The 24,478-nt window shown below is 35.8% G+C and overlaps 1 protein-coding gene across 3 annotated transcripts in view; it reads right to left on the reverse strand.

Moving 5' to 3' along the window:
• Nucleotides 1-24,478, reverse strand: part of NAT1 (N-acetyltransferase 1) — a 65,612-nt gene that overhangs the window by 14,371 nt on the left and 26,763 nt on the right. For all 3 annotated transcript variants that reach the window (XM_069819267.1, XM_069819269.1, XM_069819268.1), the window contains exons 3-11: nt 17,707-17,812; nt 16,818-16,928; nt 15,130-15,390; nt 12,774-12,956; nt 9,678-9,839; nt 8,120-8,334; nt 4,864-5,042; nt 4,065-4,217; nt 537-676 (exon numbers count right to left, since the gene is read on the reverse strand). In XM_069819267.1, coding sequence (XP_069675368.1) covers nt 537-676; nt 4,065-4,217; nt 4,864-5,042; nt 8,120-8,334; nt 9,678-9,839; nt 12,774-12,956; nt 15,130-15,351 — 1,254 coding nt within the window. In that variant the 5' untranslated portion in view covers nt 15,352-15,390; nt 16,818-16,928; nt 17,707-17,812. The remainder of the gene's footprint in view (nt 1-536; nt 677-4,064; nt 4,218-4,863; nt 5,043-8,119; nt 8,335-9,677; nt 9,840-12,773; nt 12,957-15,129; nt 15,391-16,817; nt 16,929-17,706; nt 17,813-24,478) is intronic.

A 24,478-nucleotide genomic window follows, 5' to 3' on the forward strand; every position in this document is an offset into this window, starting at 1 on the left:
AGCTCTATTCAACAGTCCATATTAATGAACTCATAGTAGGTAATCAATAATGATAATTGATCGTCAAGTCCTTGATGTTCGTGTAAAATATGCACAGGAAAACGAAATAAAAATATAATCGTTAAAAAATAGGGTGCGCAAAACACGTGAACAAATACAATATCATATATAACATACTTTTTCTTTTCGTAAATCTACTCCTAGGTGAATTAACATTTTTTACATCATCACACTACGTGTAATGACAATGCTGAACTGCATCTTCTCCACTTCCTAATGGATATAAACAATACTTCAACAGCAATAGTTAAATGATATAGGAACAGTTTGTGAAACTCAGACATCATCAACCTTCATCAGGTTCTGAAGAACCATCCGGTGGAAACCGCGAATGATGTTGCAGGAATTATCATCACAGTCTCGAGTCCCCATTAGAATTCATATTTGTAACGAATTTGAATGCTAGCGTAGGCTTGATTAAACATAAGAGAAGCTTTACCTTTAATATTTTCCACGCATGTAGAAAATGTCTTTACCTTGTCTTTCTTTCCACCCTTGTTCTTGTCAAGTGAAGCTTGTTTTATGAGTATTGGCGGTTCCTTGTGTAGTAGCGGAGGACTAGGCTTCAGTTGAGGTGGAGTCATGAGCGGCTCACTCATCAGGCCTGTAGGTCGACCTGCAAAGTTCAAATCAAAATTTTGTTTGCAACATCAACTGTATTGTTTGTACAAAAGTCATTACTTACCAGTATTCATATGTACTAAAAGCCAGGTTATGAACCGACTAAATCGGAAGCAACGTTCTAAAAAGTGGTGCTGCTCCTTTCCACTTTCTTTCTGAGCTATATTGCCACATAGTAGCACGAGATTCAAAGCGTGTTCAGCGTTTGTCACCGATATGTTTAAAATAACTACTGTCTATAGTTCTCGATAACACTATCAACAATATTAGTAATTATTGATTGATTGATTTATTGATATAGTTCACAAGTACAAAACTTAATAATATAACAAAAGATCTATAAACAAATGTAGTTCTACATACTAAATATACAATTTCCTAGACTCATTATTTTATCGCAAATCTCAATAATTTATTGGTTCAAACTTGCACTTACGTCTGGTTTTAGTGCATGTTTAAACCAATCATGATAATCATTAAGACATTAAACCTTATTTATCTGCTCCTTTTCACTATTTAATTGTAATTATTTAGGTCTTACTTTACATAATAACTTATTATAAAAAAAAAAAAAAATGTGATCAGATGTCGACATAATGTAAGTCATGAACCTGAATTAGCTGACTCGATACATTCTATATGTAGGTTAATCTTTATTTCTTACAATATTTCCTTGTCAGCAGAAACGTTTGCGTAACTTCAATGAAGACTATCACATACCAGCTTAAACACAAACTTGCCAAGTTGCTTACATAATCAACCTCAATTTAGTTTCATAATTGTGTCTCATGTACTCATTATCAATTCATTACTATTATAATGCCTACTAAATTTATTATAAATGCATTATTATTGAAATTAAAACATATTAGTAAAGCAATTTATAAAGTCAAAATTATCTTCTGAACCTTTACTAAATACGAGTAATATAGCTATCGGAATACATTAATAACTACCTTAATTCTCTATTTTCAATTTTTATTATTTTAAAACTTTGACGTAATTCTATCTTATTTTCAAAACCTGTCTGCTTATCTAATTTAATTAATATATTAGTAATTAAAATTACTGTTTTTAAGAAAGCACGAGCTAATGACACTGGTACGAAATGCGACTCGTAATGCATGTGGTACTGCAAATGAACTGGGAAGTTTGGCTACACGTCTCCATGATTCTGTTGCCAGATTTTCGTTAGCAAACGATATTTTCACGTGAGGCCCAATGAAAAGCTCCGTTCTTCTTCTCCCCTCCGTCCCACCATACTCAATGTGTCATCACTGTACAGGCAACCCCTCTAACCCGCACTTTCCTCTCGCCCTGCCAACTATTTCCTGTTTAGTCGGTTCATAACTTGGCTTTTAGTATAGCAGTGAACACATTATAGTGTTCGTAACAATCCATTAAGTTACACGAAGAATTTTTCCACAAATGAGAAATATCTTAACAGAACTTCATTCATAGTTTTCTACCCAATAGCAGGTCTTTCACTGCAAACCCAGCATTATCAAATTTGTTTCAATTAATGACTTAGTACATCACAATAATACAGACTGTCCAAGAAGTCCCCATACTCCTTTGTCATATTTTGTTCTTGTGTTGTTTCAGTTGTGATAATGATATCCCTATTTTGAAGATCACTGAGAGAACTGTCAGCAGTTCAGTTGTGAAGCCATGGCTGATGTGAACAGACACTTTCACACTATTGAGGAACAAGTAGTGGCGTGTGTGTGTATGCATGAACGATCACACACAGAGCAAACACGGACACACATAATGAATATATTTAGAGATCACTTTGGCAAGGACCCACATTGTAAAGCAACCCTGCTTGAATGGGAGAAACATGCACTTGCTTCAGGCAGTGTCAAAGACAGGCGTAAGAAGACGCGACAGGAAAAGTGTAATGCCAACTTCCAGTCAATTGAGCAGTCTCCAACTAAACCAATTTGTAAAAGAGCAGCTAAACTTCATTCAACACATAACCATATGAAAAAATATTAGGGTATAAAAGCAATTAAATCGAATTTTGTGTTGAATTATGTGACGATATGGAGCAACGAGTTGCGACCTGCAGTGCTGTCTCCCACAAGAGTATTATTTTGTGATGAATGTGTAATATATTGCAGTTCTCACAGGAGGAATGTGGTTTTCTGGTCTAAGAAAAATCCTCTGTGCAAGAGTTGGAAAGGAATGCGTCTCATGTCATGATATGGGCCGAGATAATACCTGTTCGGACAGTATTTTTTTTAAGGGTACGTGAATGGACATTCTTATTTGCACATGCTGCAAACGTGGTTAATATCTCAGCTGCAAAAGAGAGGAGTCAATCAGACAACTCATCGTGAAGAATAATCAAGTCTCGTGTCTCTCAACAGCACTACTTGACAAATGAATTGCGCGGAAGTGTGGAGGAAGCCTTCCAAAACATATCTCCTGAGATACTCTGCAACATGCCAACGAGGACATGGAGACACATAAAAATAGCAGACAGAAATACAAAATTTTCACCAATCATGAAACAAAGCCTGACAAACTCTATCAAATGTCGTCTGCTAGTAGGATTACATTTTATGAAGTAATTCGGTACCTTTATCAGTTATATTCTGTGTTCATTATAGATGCCTGTTGCTAGTAGCCAGAGTTGGGCTGTAGTCAATATATACTGCAGGGCTGTGTCTTCTGCAACTGGTACTGATGATTTTAATTTACTTCTTTGTGGTTTATGGATGGACAGTATAGAAGAATGTGTTCCAGATCTTCATCGTGATTATTACACCACAGACAAGTAGGATTATCAGAAATGTGAAATCAGTGTAGGTACAATTGTGTGACAATGTGACCTGTTCTGGTGGCTCTTGTTAAAAATGTTTGAACATGTCTGGGAAAGTTTTTGTACATTTCCAGGTTATTCGGTTTCTTTTGTACAGAATGTAAAAATTTTTCCTTGTCAGAAGAGAGCCAATTGTTGATCCATAGGTTTGTAAAATGAGACTTTACTGAAGCAAAAGCAATGGATAGAGATATCACTTGGAGAGGTGTTGATTGTAAATTAAAAAATACTATATATATATGTATATATATTCTACAGTGGACTATATTGGACTTTATGTTGTCGGCAAACAGCGGGTTACATTAAGAAGATTGACTGATCAGTTATATTCAAGAAGACTATTGTCAGAACCATATATGAATAAATGTGACTTCACAGACATAACAATCACTTTTCCAACACCGAGAGATGCTAAAAACGTTAGTTAACTGAAGCAGATATGAAAAACATTACAAAGAAACCTGGTTTATTGAAAGAGGAAAAGTGAAGTGACAGCAACGTGCAAGTTTAATTGAAATACTTCAACTACATGAAGCTTTCAGGTTTCACCCACCTGGATTTAGCAAAGCTGGTTTGGTGTTTGCCTGTTTGAACATCATGGAGATTGGTGCTGGTCTCAAGGACACATCCTCCAGATTGCCTTGCCCTTGTTGTTGTGCCAACATCATCTTGTTCTTGAAACGAGGAGGCAATTCCTTGTTCCCCGCTGTAAAAAAAAAGAAATAAAAAAAAATGTAACAGGCACACCATAAAGTCCTTTCAAAAACACGATGTTCTCCATTCTATAAATATCATTCTTTTTTAACTATGATCTTTATTTGTAATGAAGTTTTACTAAATTTTGTGTCATATATTCACCATTATTGCAAATTCCATAACTTATCTTCACAGACACCACAGTTCAAAAGTTTTGTAGCTTCACATTGACAGCATAAGGAAGTGAAAAATTCGTGATAATTTAGAGTCAGAAGTATGTCTAACTTCCATCAGCCTAGGGATGGAATACAAAGTTAGAACAGATTTAAAACTGATGATATTTCTTCGCAACTCTTCAACAAGCTCATGCTTCATGCGACAAAGATATGTAACTCAGACATCATTAACCATCATCTGGTTCTGAAGAACCATCCGGTGGAAACCGCGAATGATGGAAAATATTATCATCACAGTTACACTAGTTTGTAATACCAGAAAATGTACAAAACAAATTTACAATTCTAACTACATGTATACTTACGAAGTGAAATTAAACGCATGAAATACGTAATACTCGTGTTACCATTTATGCAGTGACAACATAAATGCAACAATATTAATATAATCCTTTCGTTATCCTCAGGATAAATACTTACAGTTATTGAAGTTCTGTTGCTGTTGAGAATTGTTGGCATTATGGTTTTGTTTGCTATGATTCTGGTTGAAGTTCTGTCTGTTGCCACCTGGAGCACCTGAATAAAATGACTGTTGTTGATGTGGGCGTGATTGGCTGCCACCAGGTCTGAAGTTCGACTGGAAACCATTTCCACTAAATCTGCAAATAATAGTTCATAAATACCGTCATACCTAAGTTTCAATAAAATTAGACTATTACGTAGGTCATCAGAGACTATCCAGAGTGCACTGAAGGTGGTGGATCTACATTACACCCATAATGAATGTCACAGGAGAACTGGTGAGTATCTGAAGAATTTTATTTTAGTAGGTTATTTTACGACCCTTTATCAACATCTTAGGCTATTTAGCATCTGAATGAGATGAAGGTGATAATGCCGGTGAAATGAGTCTGGGGTCCAACGAAAGTTACCCAGCATTTGCTCATATTGGGTTGAGGGAAAACCTTGGACAAAACCTCAACCAGGTTACTTGCCCCGACCGGGAATCGAACCCGAGCCACCTGGTTTTGCAGCTAGACACGCTAACTGTTACTCCACAGGTGTGGACAGTATCTGAAGAAACCTTTGTACAGTGAAACCTGTTCAAGACGGAAGTGACACGGTCCTAATTTTTTTTCCGTTGTGGACAGGTTTCCGTATTATTCAGGTGTTACATTAAAATGGAATATTTTATCATTCGTATACATTAAAAACAAAATGGCATGTCGCAAACTGCAAGAAGTACAAAATATTCTATTTAACACTACTCACATTAAATCAGCTTTCTGTCGCTTATTCCATTGGTTAATCATCTTGATGAAAATCTCATTTTCTGTATAAATGTTATCATAACTCATTAAACACTTACTTACTGGCTTTTAAGGAACCCGGAGGTTCACTGCCGCCCTCACATAAGCCCGCCATTGGTCCCTATCCTGAGCAAAATTAATCCATTCTCTATCATCATATCCCACCTCCCTCAAATCCATTTTAATATTATCTTCCCATCTACGTCTCGGCCTCTCTACAGGTCTTTTTCCCTCTGGCCTCCCAACTAACACTCTATATGCATTTCTGGATTCGCCCATACGTGCTACATGCCCTGCCCCTCTAAACACTATTGAAGTTTACTAATCTCATTCAATTTAATATCTAACACTATACTATAATACTGTTCTGTATATCACTGCGCATTATTATTTGACTGGATTAGGAGCCATCCCTCAGAAGCCTTGAATTCTGGTTTATCTAATTTCTTTCCCAGTACAATGGCTTGCTTTGCAGAACAGATCCAGAAACTGGCATGTTCTTTGAAAGGTCAGGAAGACCCCACAACAGTTCATTTATTTCCACATAAACAGTTGCTTTCTGGTTTCTTTCATGTCACCAATATTGGCCGCAAGTCACTCACTCATTATGATCTTTATCTTTAAAGTGTCACACCTGAGTTTTCCACAACTGTACTTCAACATTATTTCACATACACTTCGTTTTTAATTTTCTTTTAACTCAATAACTTTTATTTCATCACTTACTGTTAATGTCACATTTTACGCAACATTTTTTTTTACCAGGAAATCACTACACTTGCGCTCTGTCTAGCTACGACAGTATACGGGTGTGAAGCATTGAAAATCTCTGAAGGGATTAGTGTGTCCATTCAACAGGGTAATAAAATTTATGACCGACAGGCCAACACACCCTGGTATCCTCTAAAATTTTGCAAAGAAACCTTGTTTTTATCTTAGTGACCTACATATTTCGTATATTCCTTGAAATTACACGCTGTTTCAAAATATAGTGTGTCCAAACTATTATTTCCGTTTTGAACAGTAGCAGGCAGTTTGTTTCCGTGTTGGACAGTTTCTGTTTTATTCAGGAAAAATTACACATAATACATATGAATTTCGCCGGGACCAATAAATTGTTCCAAAATAGACAGGATTCCAGATTATTCAGGTTCCAATTTGAACAGGTTTCACTGTATGTTGCCTGGACTATGGGCTGTCGAACAATCATAAATTTTGGGTGGATCTTTGTAGTAGTAATTTATTTTCCAATACACAAGTACGCCCCTGAGCTTAAAAAATCAGGACTCTAGCACTGAGCCTCTGTAACAGTTATATTAGACATTAGATGGACATACAAGTGGATCCCCAGAAGAATTTTGAAGAAGATACAGAAATTGTGCATTTGTATGAAAATTAGGATGCTGGTTTTTCCGGAAGCACATTGCAAGTTGCAATAATACATTTTAGCATGCAGTAACTGTACTGCATCATCAAGGAATGTTTTCAAAATAGACAAACTTTGATCACAAGAATTTTGTAGTGTACTTCCATATGTGAAAAAACCATATGGAAATTGGTATTAGTAAAATTAAAATTTCTTTGTTCTCAGAGAATAAATCTCACTGCCAATCAGTGACACGAAAACTAATTTTAGTTTAAAGCCTATGGAGTGGGACAATGTGGGTTCTATAACAGATTATACTGCAAGATAAAGTTACGATTGACACTGCATGGTCAAGCTCACCTGCGTGTAGGCTCAGCATTATCTTACCCAATAACAATTCATAACCCGTAGTGACGTAAGAAGGCCATGAAGTGTGATAGAACAAGATAACACAAAGCCTCCACACATGCAAGTTCGTCCACAAGCCATCAATCACAACCTTGTATCTCTCTCAGTATAGGGATGGGAGTCTCTTCAGTATTTATGCCCTTAAAAGACAACCTACTTAAGAGATTCTAGGAGTTTCCTCCTCTGTTAAGCAGTTGGAAACATCAAGAACCAATTAAACACCATCTGTTCTAGACTTCTCTTACCTGCATTATTTAATACGATCCAGAGAAATGTAATTTTGCCATATGATAAATCACCACCACCATCACCACAAATATATGTAAAATCATGAAGCTCAGACACTTTCAACCTTCACCAGGTAAACAACCTTCCGGTGGAAACCGCGAATGTTTAGAAACATGAATCATCATTGCTTCAGACTTTCAATTCAATGTGTAACAATTACACTGCAATACAGTCAAACCTCACTATAAAGAATCGTATTTGCGAACTCAAGCTAGCACTTTTCTCGTATCAATAATTGTTTAAAGCAGATCAGTGAGTGGCTTTTATGTAACTTTGTTTCTCGTGCCAATTGAGTTTGTCACCATCACGTAACGTTGTAATGAGGTTCGATCATATTTACATTTTACAAAGAAAATCAACTTACGGAAACTTATCATGTTGCGTGGGCATAGATGTTAGAGATGTAGTACCCAATGGGAAAGGTGGCAGCACTTCTTCCAAGCCACTACGAATCTTTAGAGGATGCGCAAATAAACCTGGAATCCCAGCTCCAGTCAAGCGACTCCCAGGCCCTGCACCAGCCCCGATGTGGGGAGGATAGCCTCCTCGCCCACCACTGCGAGGCTCTTCGTCACGTATCTATAAACCATCACACACTCACTCAATAATAACCCAATATGACAAAATAGAGATGTTGAAACAGCCTGGAAGAAGCTCAGACATTACCAACTGTCTTTAGGTTCTACGAACCTTCCAGTGGAAACCGCGAATGAGTAAAGAAAATTATCATCATTGCTTCAAACCAGATGTCCACATATACCTGAATATAGTTCACTCAAATTTTAGCACTGCAAAGCAAAGTGGACAAATATACAGTACACGTGTCCACAAATTATCTTTACAACTTCAACTTTAAATAACAAAATAATGGAATGGGGTATCACAGTTTTTTTCCTTTCAAAAGAAAATCACTCAAAGTTTGTGTACTTTGGTTCTCAGTTGTGCTGAGTAAAGGTCCAATCACATTGTAAATGTTAACATTAACGCGAGGACGTAGTAGTAGTAGTAATAGGGTTATTTTGCCTGGCAGAGTTAAGGCCATGAGGCCTTCTCTTCCACTCAACCAGGTTTCAATAATACAAATACATGAGATACAAAATTTGATTGCAAAACAACACAAAAGAAAATAACTTAGAAATTACATAAAATATAGTAGGAAATTACAATAGACAAGATCAGTTACATAATATATAAAATAAAGTAGAAAATTACACATAATCAAAATCAGTTACATAACATAAGGGGGGGGGGGGAAAAAACACACACACACAAAAAAAATTTATAAGATCTAAAATGCCCGAGACAAATTGGACGATTAAATTACTTGAGATATATTATTCAGTTAATATACTAATTGGTGGAGAATACATATGGGTGACAAGACATAATGTTGATTAGCAAAGTCCTACTAAATGGCATACAAACACAAATGATTAAGTAATATATCAAGATAATAAAAAAAAAAGAAAAGAGAAAAAAAAAAAGAAGAAAAGAGAGGAGAAAAAAAATAACATCTTGGTCATTTAAGACTATTTAGAAACTTCCGCAAGAGTCTAGTTCTGTTCATTAAAGACATTTCTAAGTAGAGTGTACTTAAAAGATTTTAGACTCCGACTGCTCCGACGTAAGTATAGACACGAACGTAATATTCATCTAACATTCACAATTCCAAGAGCACTAACATCAGAACAAAATTTACGAGCCTGACAAATAAAAATGGATGCTTTGACGATGAATTACCATGTAGCACAGCAATTTGTGTTCCCACACGAAGAGAAAATATCTTATACAAATTATATGTAACCTATAATGTTTGCATTTCCCATAACTTGGAGAGATACTAATAATTATAATTATAACCCACCTACAGCAGCAATAAAGTCATTCCAGAGAGAAAAAAATAAAGGCTTCTGTATTCATACCTGATGTATGGGCATGGGGCCTTCAGTATTGGTCGCCTTTCGGGGGACCCACTTGTCCTGGCGCAACTCAATGACATCTCTGAGCATGAAGCGGATCCGCAGTGGTAACTCTTGATTCTCTGCGAGCATACTCATCCGCTCAAAATACTGATTCATCAGTTTCTGGAAAAATAAAGACCAAATATTTGTATAGGCACATATTGAAGTTAATAAATAACTAACAACAGAAAACATGATTTCCTTCAAATAAGGGGGTAAGGTCATTAAACCCACGTAGATTTATTGTACTCTATGTAGAAAATAAATTAGTTCATAAAGAGCATCTATGTCCAGGTCCACTATTACTCCATGTCTTTACATTCAAATTGATCACACTTCTACATGTATCTACCAAAGCAGGGAATTGAGTAAACTTGAGGACCTAACATTCTAAGGGCCGATTGTATAAACCATTTAATCTTAGATCTGAGGTTAAACTGATCCTCGTTCTAGCCGAACTTGGAATTTTTTGTTGTATAAATTCTAATCTGAGATTAATTTGTCTTAAACTAAAGTCAACTTTGACTGAAGAAATTTCTCCGATTAAGTTAGATGACCCAAGTTCAGTTATTTCTTTTCTGTTTGAAATATACGAGTGGCAGACTGTGCAAAAAGAATAACCATTATTATTAATATTAATATATATGGTGTATAATGTTTTCAATTTCTTGCCTTAATACACAAACATTCTTAATTTTATAAGGCTTTATCGTGTTCAGCAGTATCAAATAACATAACCTATAATTATATTATGTTTAAAACCATTAATTATTAATGGATATGATAGGTACATTCATAAATTTTCAATTAACTGTATTACTAAACGAAAAGTGTCGTTTTATAAAGCTTTATTATGTTTAGCAGTATCAAGCACCATAACATAACAATTTGGAAAATGGTCATCTTCTTCTTATTGTTCGCCATTATTTACAATGCACAAAATAAACCAGTGTCTCCAACAGAGTGTATGGAAAGTCGCCAAAAAGTAGTTGGAAAGTCGCTAGATTTCTCATTATCAACAAAGAAAGATTAAATTTTGTCACTATGGGGTGTTACTCTGTTCACTTTCCGTTCTTCGATCAAAGTTGATCTTTAGTCAGAGAGCTTTATACAATGGGGCCTTAATGTGCTAAGTGCCAAAAATAACTTTCTGGGATATTGATGAAAAACAAACTGCGAAATGTATGTTAAGATACCTACAACACAGTCTTTTGGCACATGAATGAGTCTCTTACAGTTGTGCTATGACAAAGACAATTTAGTATGACATTCTCATATGGATGTTCCTTCCTTAGATTGAATAAAATTATACTTGAAAAAAAAAAAAATTGGCATTTAGGGAAGAGCCAATGCCTCAGCACTGGAAACCAACTTAGGCCATATTACACTTCATGTTGGGATAGAGGATTTTGTGAGGTTATTCTTAATAACTAATCAACATTTACTAGTGATACTCCCTCATCATGTAGTCAGCATGGTACATAGTTAAGGTTTAAGACAATACAATAAACAAGGAATACTTTATAATCCATGGTGCGACAGCCCATGAAGGTGCAACGCTGAGTAGCCAGCTGCTGGCCTCATGTCCACATGCCTCAGAAGAGGTGAACTATCATTCAACCAGAAAGGGATATCATGTGGTTGGCACAATGATCCCCCAGCCATTATAGCTGGTTTTTGTAATCATATTTCACTATCTATCACAGTTCTCAAAATTCATAAGAAAATTGTTCCCCATGACCACTCAAACAAGGGGCCTATTCCACGAAGGTATGGTGCTGTACATTACAAGTAAATTCTCTAGTAAGAAGTACAAATACTAACGTTTCTATTACACAAAAGACTTTTCTACAGTTGTACTTTACCACTCCATACTTGTAAATTGCCAGTGAAGTTTCACGACTGTGTTCCACAAAGTACTAGTATTTGTAACTTACTGGTGAACTGTCAAGTATTCTCGACCAATGAAAGGAGACTAATACATATGTGCACTAATGCTATTTATAGTATTTCGATAAATATGTGGTCCAGAGTATCTTTTCTTGCTTCTATTTTCCCCAAAAGAAATAATTTCATTTCCTTTGACATTTCAATAATTTTGCAGTGTTCAATTCCGTAACAATTAAGTTTGACGGGTAAAATCGTTATTAGCAGCATCTGTTAACCAATATGGAAAACTATCGCGGAAGAATACAATTCTAAGTAAATTGTTCATTATCAAAGAAATAAATAACACTGCAGAATTACGGAATTCATAGAAATATTACAATACTACGAATCTTTGCTGTATAATAACCTATCTTAAAATACGCCATTATGATTGAGACAAACATAACCTAACTTAATTCGATGAATGTAATACTAAGATAAATAGCTTGTGTCATCTTATGACGCATCTTTATTGACGTCACTTGTAGTGATTCATTGGTAATGTACAAAACACTAATTCTTTTGTGGAACAGAAACATACAACTGCGTATCTTTATGGAATAGGCTCTAGCTTGTATTCTGTAACAGAAGGTTCTAGGCATGATGTCTTAGACCACGACACTAAGGTAGGACAAAGAAGACAGCACTTAGTCCTTAGGCGAATTAATTAAACTTAGATTTTCCTCGGAGTACTAGCGTTTAATGAAATCGCATTATTTTCCATGCACAAAAGGATGAGCAGGTTTTTTTTTTTTCAGTTATTTCAATTAAAATTGTTAAAAATTAATAAACATTGTTCAGAATCCAAAAATAACGGCTACATTCTAGTCACCGATTATTTCGTGTGTAATTAAATAACCTGACTTTCCAGAACATTTCAAAATATCTGCCAAGACGTAGAAATTAAGAGATAAGATTGTATAATTTATACTACCGAACAAACATTTCTGTATAGTTATCAATATTTATTTTCTAACAAGGAGGAAAATGTTATTTAACATCCCTAACCTCATTTCAGACAAATAACTTCCAGTAATCTCACATCACTACTGAATACCAATGATCCTGTTTTGATACGTTTTCAAATCATCACCCTACTTCAGTCAAAATATGACGTTTCACACCCACCTTTCCTTTATCAGAGTCCAAAATGCGTCCACAAGTTCTCATTATCTGACTGAGGCACTCCAAGTCCTCGGCCATGTCCTTGGTGGACCCACTTCTCTTCTTCTTGTCCAGCAAGAGCTGCTGGATGCAGCGGTGGAGTATACTCTCTGACAATATCTCCAGCTTACCCAGTTCTCCGATAAACTACAAGCATATTAATGAATGTCTTTACTTTCTCAGCAACCGTAACTTCATTAATGCTATTTGAAACTCAGGATACAAATAAAAAAGAAATAACCATCTTAAGCATAAATTCTACTACCACGGCTCTTTCATTAGCTGCACTGTGACCAGAAGTAGATTCTTGGTCAATCCAATCAAAAGTACATTTCTGAACAGAGCTTCATCAGCCTACCAAAATTTCCTTTTTCCAAATGGTTGTTGCTATAAAATTTTATTCGTGCCCCCCCCCCCCTCCAGAAATCTCAATCCATTTCTTGTTCATAACCTCACAAGTTATCTATATCTACATTTATTAATACTGTACATAGTTTCTCATGAACTTCTGATATTTATTGCAAATTATCACTTAAACCTCAAGTCTTCAATTATCTCTTTGTAATTCTCGTAATAAAACTCTGCTCCTGGTATTACTTTCACAAAAAGGCACAATTTATTAATATCGAAAAAAAATTTAATATTTCTATCCTACCTATAGATCAGGCACACGAAAGAAATAATTCATCTGCGTATGCACTATATTTCCATCAGCAGAACCAGCAGGTTGCCTGATGGCCTTAACCCTTTGCAGCATGGTGGTTGTTCAGAAGAACCACAGTTTTCTTTCTTTCTAAATTTTAAGGCACAGATATTCCGCCAAGGAACCACATCTTGAGTATACATAGAGGTGCCATCCGTTTTGAAATTATGTGCAGAGTTAAAATGTTGAAAGAAACTGATCGAAGATTTGTTGAGCCATAAAATGAAAAACATAAAAAATTAATTTGTACTCCAAAGGGTTAACTCCATCAGATTAACCAAATATCAGATGTTAATGCCTCGGGCCTGCCTACTAGTGTCCTGCAATGTTCGAACATAAGAGAGGCAACCAAGACATTACAAACTTAGTCTTATTTCATATGAAAAACTAGTAACAGGATCTGTGCTAAAATCCTTAAGCAGTTAAAACATCAAGAGATGGCAGTGGAGAACAGTGAATATTTTTAAAAGGTGAAACAAACACAACAGGCCTCCTCCTGCACCGCGAACATCGAACTTTACTATACTCGACAAACTTGAACCAAACATAACACCTGTAATGCACAACGTTAATGCATACAGTACAAATGACAGCTCAGATTCCAGGTCTTAATGTGACAATAATTGGTGATTACTGATTCTGCATGCAGTGGGAGAAAGTCAATGGACATAGGAATCTGCCATAATTATTATTTTTTGTATGTAGAACACCCATAGTTCAGTTTTTATGTATTTATATATATTTCTTTGGCTGCAAAAGGGCATCTATCGAATACAGGGAGGAGAGCCATTAATCCTTCCCATTGAAGGCTTTAAGGAATCATCCTGGACAAATAACCAACGTCCCATCCCTACCTTCCCGTGGTGCAGCTGTTAGTAAGCATAATTTTACGAGCTGAACTAAAGGGAGGGGATACTCATCAATTAGCACTGGTCAGCTTGATGAGTTACTGACTGAATTTGGTATAATTTTCCTCTATTCAATACCTAATTCCCTCTTTACCCTTTCCTATCCAGTCCTCTGACTGAACTATTACTTTCTTCGACCCCGACAGCATTAGAGCATTCGAGGCCTAGGGGTTCATTTCCCTTTCCTTCCTCCTCTTTCTACTTTTCTCTTCCTAGTGCTAACCTGCTATGGCACTAAAATCGTCCTCCAGTGGCTTAAGGAGGGAAAGCTGGTGATCAACAAGATCTCCCAGCTAGGTCCAATGGACCCGTCGACCAACAGCAGACATTCTGGGGGTTGTGTGTGAATGAAGTAGCCACCAAAACGTTAAAATATGGTGTTCACTTAAATCAGCTAGAACTTGCCATTTAACTAATATCTGTGCTTCAATGGCTGACCATGACAATATCTTTGAAAAATATTGGAGTGCAAGAGGTCAAATGACTTTATTGTCAAATGTCTGGCATTAGAAAACAACAACATACATATTTCTAATAGTGCAAATGTTAACAATTCCTAATATGAGAAATTTGATACTGTAGTCCAGGTACTTGTGTTGTACAATTAACAGTTCTCCCACCCATGTGGCTCAATAAGTAGTACAACCTCCAACCCTATAGAGCCTATCAAATGAACATGATAGGTTACTAAATAAAAACTTATCCTCACCTTGATGTTTCCAAGCATTTTCCGCTTGGCGAGCTGCCGTCGCTCCTCCTCCTCCGGCGCCAGGGGGCCATCGCGATGTTCAAATGCTTCAGATGCTTTGGAACGATTTTCAAACTCAGCACGACACTTGTTCAGAAGCAGTAAACGGAAGGTACAGGGACTGTTTGGTGGTTCAAAGTTTGGAGCTTCCTCTGAGAGCCTCTTGCACAACTGTGCGTACATAGAACTGTACTTGGGCTCATCGAGGGCTTTTTCGAAGATCTGCAACAGTTCAATGCTTAAAATATTACGTCCACCATAAAGTCATTAAATACAGAATTGAAACAATGTATGAAATCAAGTAACACGTCTATATTAAAGCAAAGAAATAACTCAAAAAGCATATGGCACTTTGATGAGGAAAAAAGAAAATTAACTTATGATCCACAGTTTAGTGTTTCCTACATATTTCTTACTTGCACCTCTTACAAGAATCATGCCTCTACCAACCATGATAAAATAAACTTTCCATCAAGAGAAATATTTCCTAGAGACCACTTAATGCACAAGGGAACATAACTGTGATTAGCTGGTTACCTGTATGTAAATGAAGTAAAAATAACCTTCTGAGAATGTGTATAAACATTCTAGTAAATAAGAGACCAAAGTTATGGATAAAAGCTATTAACTATCAAAATGGAGAGATGAAAGACATTTTCCTCACAATTTCAGAATAGTTCGAGTAAATGAGAACCTAAATCCTCCCCTACATGGTTTAGCAGCTAAAGAATGGTGTTCATCATTCTTTCTTACTTACTTACTTACAAATGGCTTTTAAGGAACCCGAAGGTTCATTGCCGCCCTCACATAAGCCCGCCAGCGGTCCCTATCCTGAGCAAGATTAATCCAGTCTCTATCATCATACCCCACCTCCCTCAAATCCATTTTAATATTATCCTCCCATCTACGTCTCGGCCTCCCTAAAGGTCTTTTTCCCTCCGGTCTCCCAACTAACACTCTATATGCATTTCTGGATTCGCCCATACGTGCTACATGCCCTGCCCATCTCAAACGTCTGGATTTAATGTTCCTAATTATGTCAGGTGAAGAATACAATGCGTGCAGTTCTGTGTTGTGTAACTTTCTCCATTCTCCTGTAACCTCATCCCGCTTAGCCCCAAATATTTTCCTAAGCACCTTATTCTCAAACACCCTGAACCTATGTTCCTCTCTCAGAGTGAGAGTCCAAGTTTCACAACCATACAGAAGAACCGGTAATATAACTGTTTTATAAATTCTAACTTTCAGATTTTTGGACAGCAGACTGGATGATAAGAGCTTCTCAACCGAATAATAACACGCATTTCCCATATTTATTCTGCGTTTAATTTCCTCCCGAGTGTCATTTATATTTGTTACTGTTGCTCCAAGATATTTGAATTTTTCCACCTCTTCGAAGGATAAATCTCCAATTTTTATATTTCCATTTCGTACAATATTCTGGTCACGAGACATAATCATATACTTTGTCTTTTCGGGATTTACTTCCAAACCGATCGCTCTACGGTGTTCATCATTCACTTACTAAAAACAAGATCTCCTCAGTTCCACATGGGCCTGTGTGGCTTTCTTCGACCATATGCGAGATACTGTTCCCATATTATCTAATTATTTTAGTCTAAGTTTCATACATGAAGACAAATACATACCAGCAATATAACTCCTTTGAGAATCACACTTGAGTTAAGTTCTGTTTGGAGTAAATCATCGCTCAGCTTCTGGAATTTCTCTGGGGTGAGCTTGTTGAGTATACCCCGCACCTGAGAGAGGGGAAAAAAGTGTTGTAGAAAAAGTTTACCATTAGTGCAAGTCAGAAATTACGCATTCTAGTGTAACAGTGACAAGTAGGAAACAAACTACTTTTGTAAATTGTTTTACCACTTACAAACGAAAGTAATAAAGTTCACTACAGCAGCACTACCAAATCATTGTGCAAAAAAAGAAGAAAATATTATTTTGTACTACAGAAAAATAAAAACTTTATAATATTAGTCAAATATTAAAAAAAATGACACAAATAACTGTTCCAAGATTTTTTAAAGTTGGTTTTTAACAATGGTGTATCAACTACTAGATCATTTAGTGTAGATGAAACTAGTGACAGAGAGATGGTATTTGATGAGATGAGACCTAGAATTCACTATAGCTCATCTGGCATTTGCCTTAGGGTTGGGAAAAACCACAAGCCAGATAATCAGCTCACACCACACCCGAGCACAGCTCCAGATCAGTAGGTTATTTTACGATGCTTTATCAACATCTTAGGTTATTTACTATCTGAATGACAAAGGTGATAATGCTGGTGAAATAAGTCCAGGACCCGATAGATAGTTACCCAGCATTTGCTCATATTGGGTTGAGCGAAAACCCTGGAAAAAATCTCAACCAGGTTAACTTGCCTCGACTGGGAATCTAACCCGAGCCACCTGGTTTCGCAGCCAGACGCGCTGTTACTCCATGGGTGTGTACCAGATCAGTAGGTCCAAGATGTTCTTAGATACTATATTTTTAGATCTTACTGAAGAAGTTGACACTCACCTTACGGAAAATGAGATCATTGCGATTTTCTGGGGTGAGTGCATCTCGTCTTACGGTTGAAGGAGGGATCCAGCGCCGCTTTGTGGAAAGGGAGCGAGATTCGTCCCTGCAATTAATAAAATAATTTCCTTGTGATTTATGGTCTTTCCAAGTCAATCGAATTAATTTTTTATACAACACACTTCCTCAACAAACAAGCGGAAGAATATACGCTACACAAACTTCACAAAACTAACATTTCTGTCAAATGACAATGATCAATCAAAAAACAGTCAGTTCACAATTCAAAAACACTAATTCCAAAATATTGCGCAGGAATAGGATAGTACGCAATGCGTATATTTACTTTTTAATACAGAGGTTCTCACTTGTGTTTTCTGAAATGCTTGCCACTGACTTTTCATAGAAGTTACATACGATTTAAATATAAATAATCTTAGTTTGTTAATCTCTTCTAGACTCATATCAACACTTCCTCACTGGCGACTTTGCACTAATATTCCCCCCCCCCTTCCACTAATGAAACAGGTTTATCGTGAAGATATTTGGCTGTCGAATCTCTCCTATTTCTGGTTTAAATTTAATGACGGCAGGTATGCCTTATTCAATTTTGCTATCAAAGGCATGTACAGACCATTCGATTATTAATACATCTATATCAGTGTACTAAATTCTATTGGACTTCTCATATCCTTGCAACTGCCAACGATTGTAAATGTCTTGCTCAACAAATATCCCAGTTGTTTGCAATATGGTACTACAGTCTCCATATTTTATAACAAAGGAAGTAATAACAAGAACTGAAAAGATACAATGGACCTTATGTTGTCAGCAAACAGCTGGATGCATTAAGAAGATTGACTGATAACAAAGGAACCATATTTGTGTGTATATATTTTTGATATTTCTTAATGAGTAGTCTGGTGCATAAAGTTCCTCTGTATTTTATGTGAAGTATTTATTTTGCTTTATTTGAAATTATTTTTCGTCATGGCCTGTTTATTTATGGCAATAGTTATTCCATAAATGAAATTCTTTTATTGCAGAAGAACGTTGTAAGAATATTAATAAGAATAATGAGGAATGATATTCGGTTAAAAATTATGTACATAGTTACGAAACAAGCAATGTCTTTACTTGTAATGTACGGTTGAACTGACGGACAAGTCAGATTAGTTTTATGTGGTATTTCAGTGTAAGACAGGTCCAAGCACACTTCCCTATCCAGACCAGTCCCACTCCACTCCTTACTGCTTAGCTTCCTCAGGACAGGTGGCGAGCACTACCATCATTAAGCCGAAGGAACATTACTACCTGGGACTGATCTGCGTAGAAACTCTGCATAATACTGGTTTAAAGATTTTTAATATGCTGCCTATAAAAATCAGAAATTTGACTATACTAGCATTCAAGCAGAAAATTAAACAGTTACTTGCTAGGTCATTTTATTCTCTAAACGAATATTTTAGGCTAATTCTAAGTTTGATTTTTATTCTACTGTTTTATTTGACGAAACCTACTGTATCATTCAATATTTAAGGGATAATGAACAATACGTTATTTTAATATTTTGAACGTAATATATTCGACTAAAGGCGGTTGAACTGTAGAAGGGAGGATAATATTAAAATTGGTTTGAGAGAGGTGGGTTATGATTGTAGAGACTAGATTAATCTTGCTCAGAAAAGGGATCGATGGCGGGCTTATTGAGGGCAGCAATGAACCTCCAGGTTCCTTGAAAGTCATAAGTAAATATATATTCAACATTCTCAATTCATGATATATCAAACTACAGACTACGTAATCAAAATCCACTATTTTCTTTTAACTATGTTTTAGCATTTCCATGGAGACAGCAAATCATTTCCACTCCCTTAGCATCACACTACAGTAAAACCCCATTAAGCTGGACCCTGTTAAACCAGATAGTATACTCCAGAAAGGTGTTCTAAAAACAAAATTATTAAAGAATTCTCACATCAACACGTGATTTACTTCATTATATTATTATACCATAATTGCTTTTATTCACGAAACTGTCTTTTTATTATTTCTATTAATCCAAACTTGACCCATTGGGAACACATTTCACTGAATTTAATTTTTCTCACCTCTTCCTACCTAACAGATCAAGATGCGGGTGAATGCATCATTGAAACGAGTTCCATCACTGCAAAGTGGTATGCCACAAGTCATGTGGACTGTACGAAATCCATTAGTTGGAAGAAAAACATTTCCAACATATTAGAATTTGGACTCAAAAAGTAGTTCGTCCAAAATGTATTTTCAAATAGGCATGATCCTCTCTGAGGACTTACTATTCAATCAACAGAAAATTCAAGCACATTTCATGGAGCTTACCTAATTAGAACTAACAGTGCAAGAAGCTGAGATGGGCAGGGCATGTAGCACGTATGGACGAATCCAGAAATGCATATAGAATGTTAGTTGGAAGAATGGAGGGAAAAAGACCTGTGGGCAGGCTGAGACGTACAAGGGATAATATTAAAACAGATTTGAGAGAGGTAGGGTATGATGGTAGGGATTGGATTAAACTTGCTCAGGATAGGGACCGATGGTGGGCTTATGTGAGGACAGCAATTGATCTCCAGGTTCTCTACAAGCCATTTGTAAGTAAGTCAGCTAGTGTAAGAAATTACACCACCATTTTGAAACTGACAATACTGTACACAACGATTTCGATCATGGAAAAATCGCAAAAATACGAAGAATGCCATGTAGGATAATAAGATATTTTAGACGAAGCTCCCCCTCTTCCTAGACCCATATAGATGTTTAATTAATGTTTTAATGATAATGGTTCACCAAGAGATATGTGCATACAAAATGAACTGCTGTTACTGAAGAGAAAGTGAATTTAACATAAAATTAAATTCCGGTAAATGTACGTTACACTTACAATAAAACAAGATATCCTCTCAGTTTTATACAAAGCAGGGAACTAAGAAAAAAATGCAAAATTGAGCTTACATTTCTAATCTATCTTCCTTTGCTGGTCATTTCCTCATACCAGGTGAAAACAAAAGAGTAGGCCTAAATACAATTAAAATCAATTAACAGAAAAAAAAAAAAGACGAACTGAACTGCTATGAATCTGACAATGAAAACATGTAATAAAACTCTCACACTACAAAACTGTAAGTCAAAGTGGGGTCCTGTAAAGAACTGGAGGAGGGGGGGGGGGGGTTGCGAGATGATTTAAAAATTAAACAAAAATGCCTTAGTAACATACATTTATGTTGTATTTTTTTTAGTAGGTTATTTTACGACGCTTTATCAACATCTTAGGTTATTTAGCGTCTGAATGAGATGAAGGTGATAATGCCGGTGAAATGAGTCCGGGGTCCAACACCGAAAGTTACCCAGCATTTGCTCATATTGGTTGAGGGAAAACCCCGGAAAAAACCTCAACCAGGTAACTTGCCCCGACCGGGAATCGAACCCGGGCCACCTGGTTTCTCGGCCAGACGCGCTGACCGTTACTCCACAGGTGTGGACTTTTTGTTGTATTTAGAAACATAAATATACACAACGCTGAACATGAATATAAAAAAAATTCAGTACGTAGTTACAAAGTAAAAAATTTATTAATGCGATGAATGTGCCACTTCTTCAGGAATATCTTCTTAAATCTGAAGTCTATATTCCATGCAATCACAATGACATTTTCAAGTTCAAAAAATTTCCTCGGTTTTGTTTGGATGGTAATCATACACGAGAAACTTGAGTTGCATAAATAATAGGTTAAAAATGCTATAAATAATTTAAAAGCTTATTTTCTAAACTCGAAAAATATAGTTTCAACATTTCATCAATGGGTACATATTTCATAGAGTCTTTCAATTTTTTTTAGCCAGTTGAAAGTAATCTATGTAAAAAAAAAAAAGAACAGATTCAGTATCCATATGTAACTGTCCCATTGCTTCCGGGATATACTCAAAAAGCTGTAGTTTGGAATTGTGCAAACTTAATTGTATGTCCGCAAAAAAGAAACTCTGTATTTGTCGTATCATACAGTATGTAGCTGAATTTCCCATCAGTTTTTTTAGTACACTTGAATGAAACTAATTTCTTTTTATCAAGTGATGTCGAACAGAAATAAAGCTTCCTTGTAAGTACGTAGACTTCATCTCTGGCTGTACAAACTATACTATTCAAAATGTTTGTTCGAAAAATATATCAGCAAGAAAGACTAATCTAAGAAGCCAAAGAGAATTGGAAAATAGGTTTGCATATTTCGATAGGTTTCGATATTTCTTGCAGGTTCCGATACATTAGAAGTTGGGTGGGGTACATTGGTTTTGAGTAAGATTATCGTTGTTTTCGATTTTTCAGGAATTTATATTCTTCGAATGAGGTTAAGTACTGGTATGATGAGGGGGATCGCAAACAAAGTCTCGTCCAAAAGTGGGTTGCACCTTCAAAAATTTCGGGAACCACTGCTGTAGGTTATAGAGTCTTGAGCGTCAACTCCATAGTTTGTGTCAATCAAGATAAGTTTTCTTTGACGTTGAAACAGGTCTGAATATCTAATGCTTGTGGAACGCGGGGGGGGGGGTAATTAATTTGTCATGCTCTAAGCACCAAATAAATATATAAAATATTTTGGCCAAATGCTGAAGTAGTTTAAATCTAAGAAGTAAACAATCACGAAGTACAAAATTCTATCTCACAGGTACACTACCGCAAACACAGACCAATGCAACATAGTATGCAATGAAGAAGACTTAAAAGACGAATAAAAACCATCACCTATAGTGAACAAAATGAACCCAAAGCATGTAAAATGACGAGTTTACATTGGGAAGCAAGGAGACGACTGAATGAAAGAATGGAATGATATCTAAGGCTGGCCATTAGAGACCAACCAATCAACAACTGACACATTATACTGTGAACACGTTTTCCTCAAATATCATCTCTCTCAAAAGCTAATGTCTCTTACCTATTCATTGACGTAAATAAAGATAATTTAATGTTGAACGTATCTCTGTGTTCAATGACCTGTGAATTCAAACTGTTTTCGAACAGTTGCAAAAATGAGAGTCAACTATAAATTTTAGGAAATTATACATCATATTCTTCACAGTTACTTGAGAAATAAATGGAAGTTCTGTTTCTTTCTCTAACAACGAAGGCTTGTTATAAAATACCTCTAAATTAAAATTCTGAAATTTTAAGTTAGCACGAGATAAATTATCTTGAATACATACACCTACTACAGTGGGCAACCACATGAAATTTTAGTTCTAATACATGAAAAGCAGAATAAACATACCGGTACCTACTGTTTTAATTAAAGAAAGAGGCCAGCAAGGAATTAAACTCAGACAAAATAACTAATAAGCGAAATGGACAACTAAAATAGTAATTCTGAAACTTCCAATATCTGGAATATCATTTCAAACGATTTAGCATTTGATTCTAAAATATTTCAAAGATTCGACACTACCAAAGATGTGCATCCAAAAATACTATGTCTTGTACCTGTAAGTACATGTCCTTATCTGCTGTATGTTAATAGAAATAGTTTAATAAATTTTAAATTTATTTGGACCTGTTGATATTATGGTACTAACTTACTGTTAAATTTGTTAGAATGAAAGATTGATATAGAGCTCTTGGTTCCACCTGTGAATAAGTGGTTCAAAAAATGTCAAAATTTATATACATAATGACCTTTCATTGTTAAAACAAAATCATTGGTTCAATGAACCTGTAAACATTTATATGGTTAAGTACTCTTTGTCCCTTGTGGCAGCTCACGAATGGTGAGAAGATTTATAAATTAATTAATTATATAAGTTAGGTTAGGGATAAATTTCAGAATACGGATTCCTTGCTTTCCCCTCTTACTTCAAAATTCCAACCTTGTGCACACAAAATAAATTATTGGCACTGAAAAGTGCCTTTTCGTAAGCATGATGATGCGCATTCGACAAACGCAGGAAATCTGCTCTTTTTAATATTTTAAGATATAACTGACAATGAAGAATCCATATACTGAAATTTTTCGTAATTAGTATGGGTATGAAGGAGTTGTTAAAAAAAAATTTCAAAATTTATATACATCCTAATTATAAGTTAGTTATAATTTTACAAGACTCTTAACTCAGGAAACAATACCTTCACTTGGTTGAACTATGATTTGTTATTGTATGGGCAAGGTCATTATGTACATAAATTTTGAACTTCTTTGAACAACTCTCATTACCCTTACTAATAACTTCACAAAGCTCGAACTTGGGAAATAGTTCTCACAGGGTTCAAAGTATGGCCTGTTACTGTATGACTAAGGGTTATTACTTATTATGTATACAAATTTTTATATTATTATCTACTCCTGCATAGGTAGACCAACAGCCCTATAGGCTACCAATAGAATGTTTTTGATAAAATACCGTTTAGGCTTTGATTTTGTCAACTGTTTAATTCAAAAAACCAGAACTGCAAATTAAAAGAAAAAGCTTCTAAAATCAAGAACTTACTAACACCTCTGTAAAGTACAAACGTTCGATTTTTACACTAACAAAGTATCCGTATACATCTACTATCAGTCTACACTATAGTACTTCACTTGTTATTCATTGACGCCCTTTCTCACAAATATAGGCATGTCCGAAGTCTGTCAATGATGGCCTCCTAGTCTTTTCAGCTGGTAATGTCTATGTATTTTTATAAACAATCTCAAGCACACCTCACACTGAATTAGGCCTATCGAATAGGAAGTAAATGTCATTTTGAAAGAAAC

This window comes from Periplaneta americana, chromosome 2, assembly GCF_040183065.1.
Source record: "Periplaneta americana isolate PAMFEO1 chromosome 2, P.americana_PAMFEO1_priV1, whole genome shotgun sequence".
NCBI lineage: Eukaryota > Metazoa > Arthropoda > Insecta > Blattodea > Blattidae > Periplaneta > Periplaneta americana.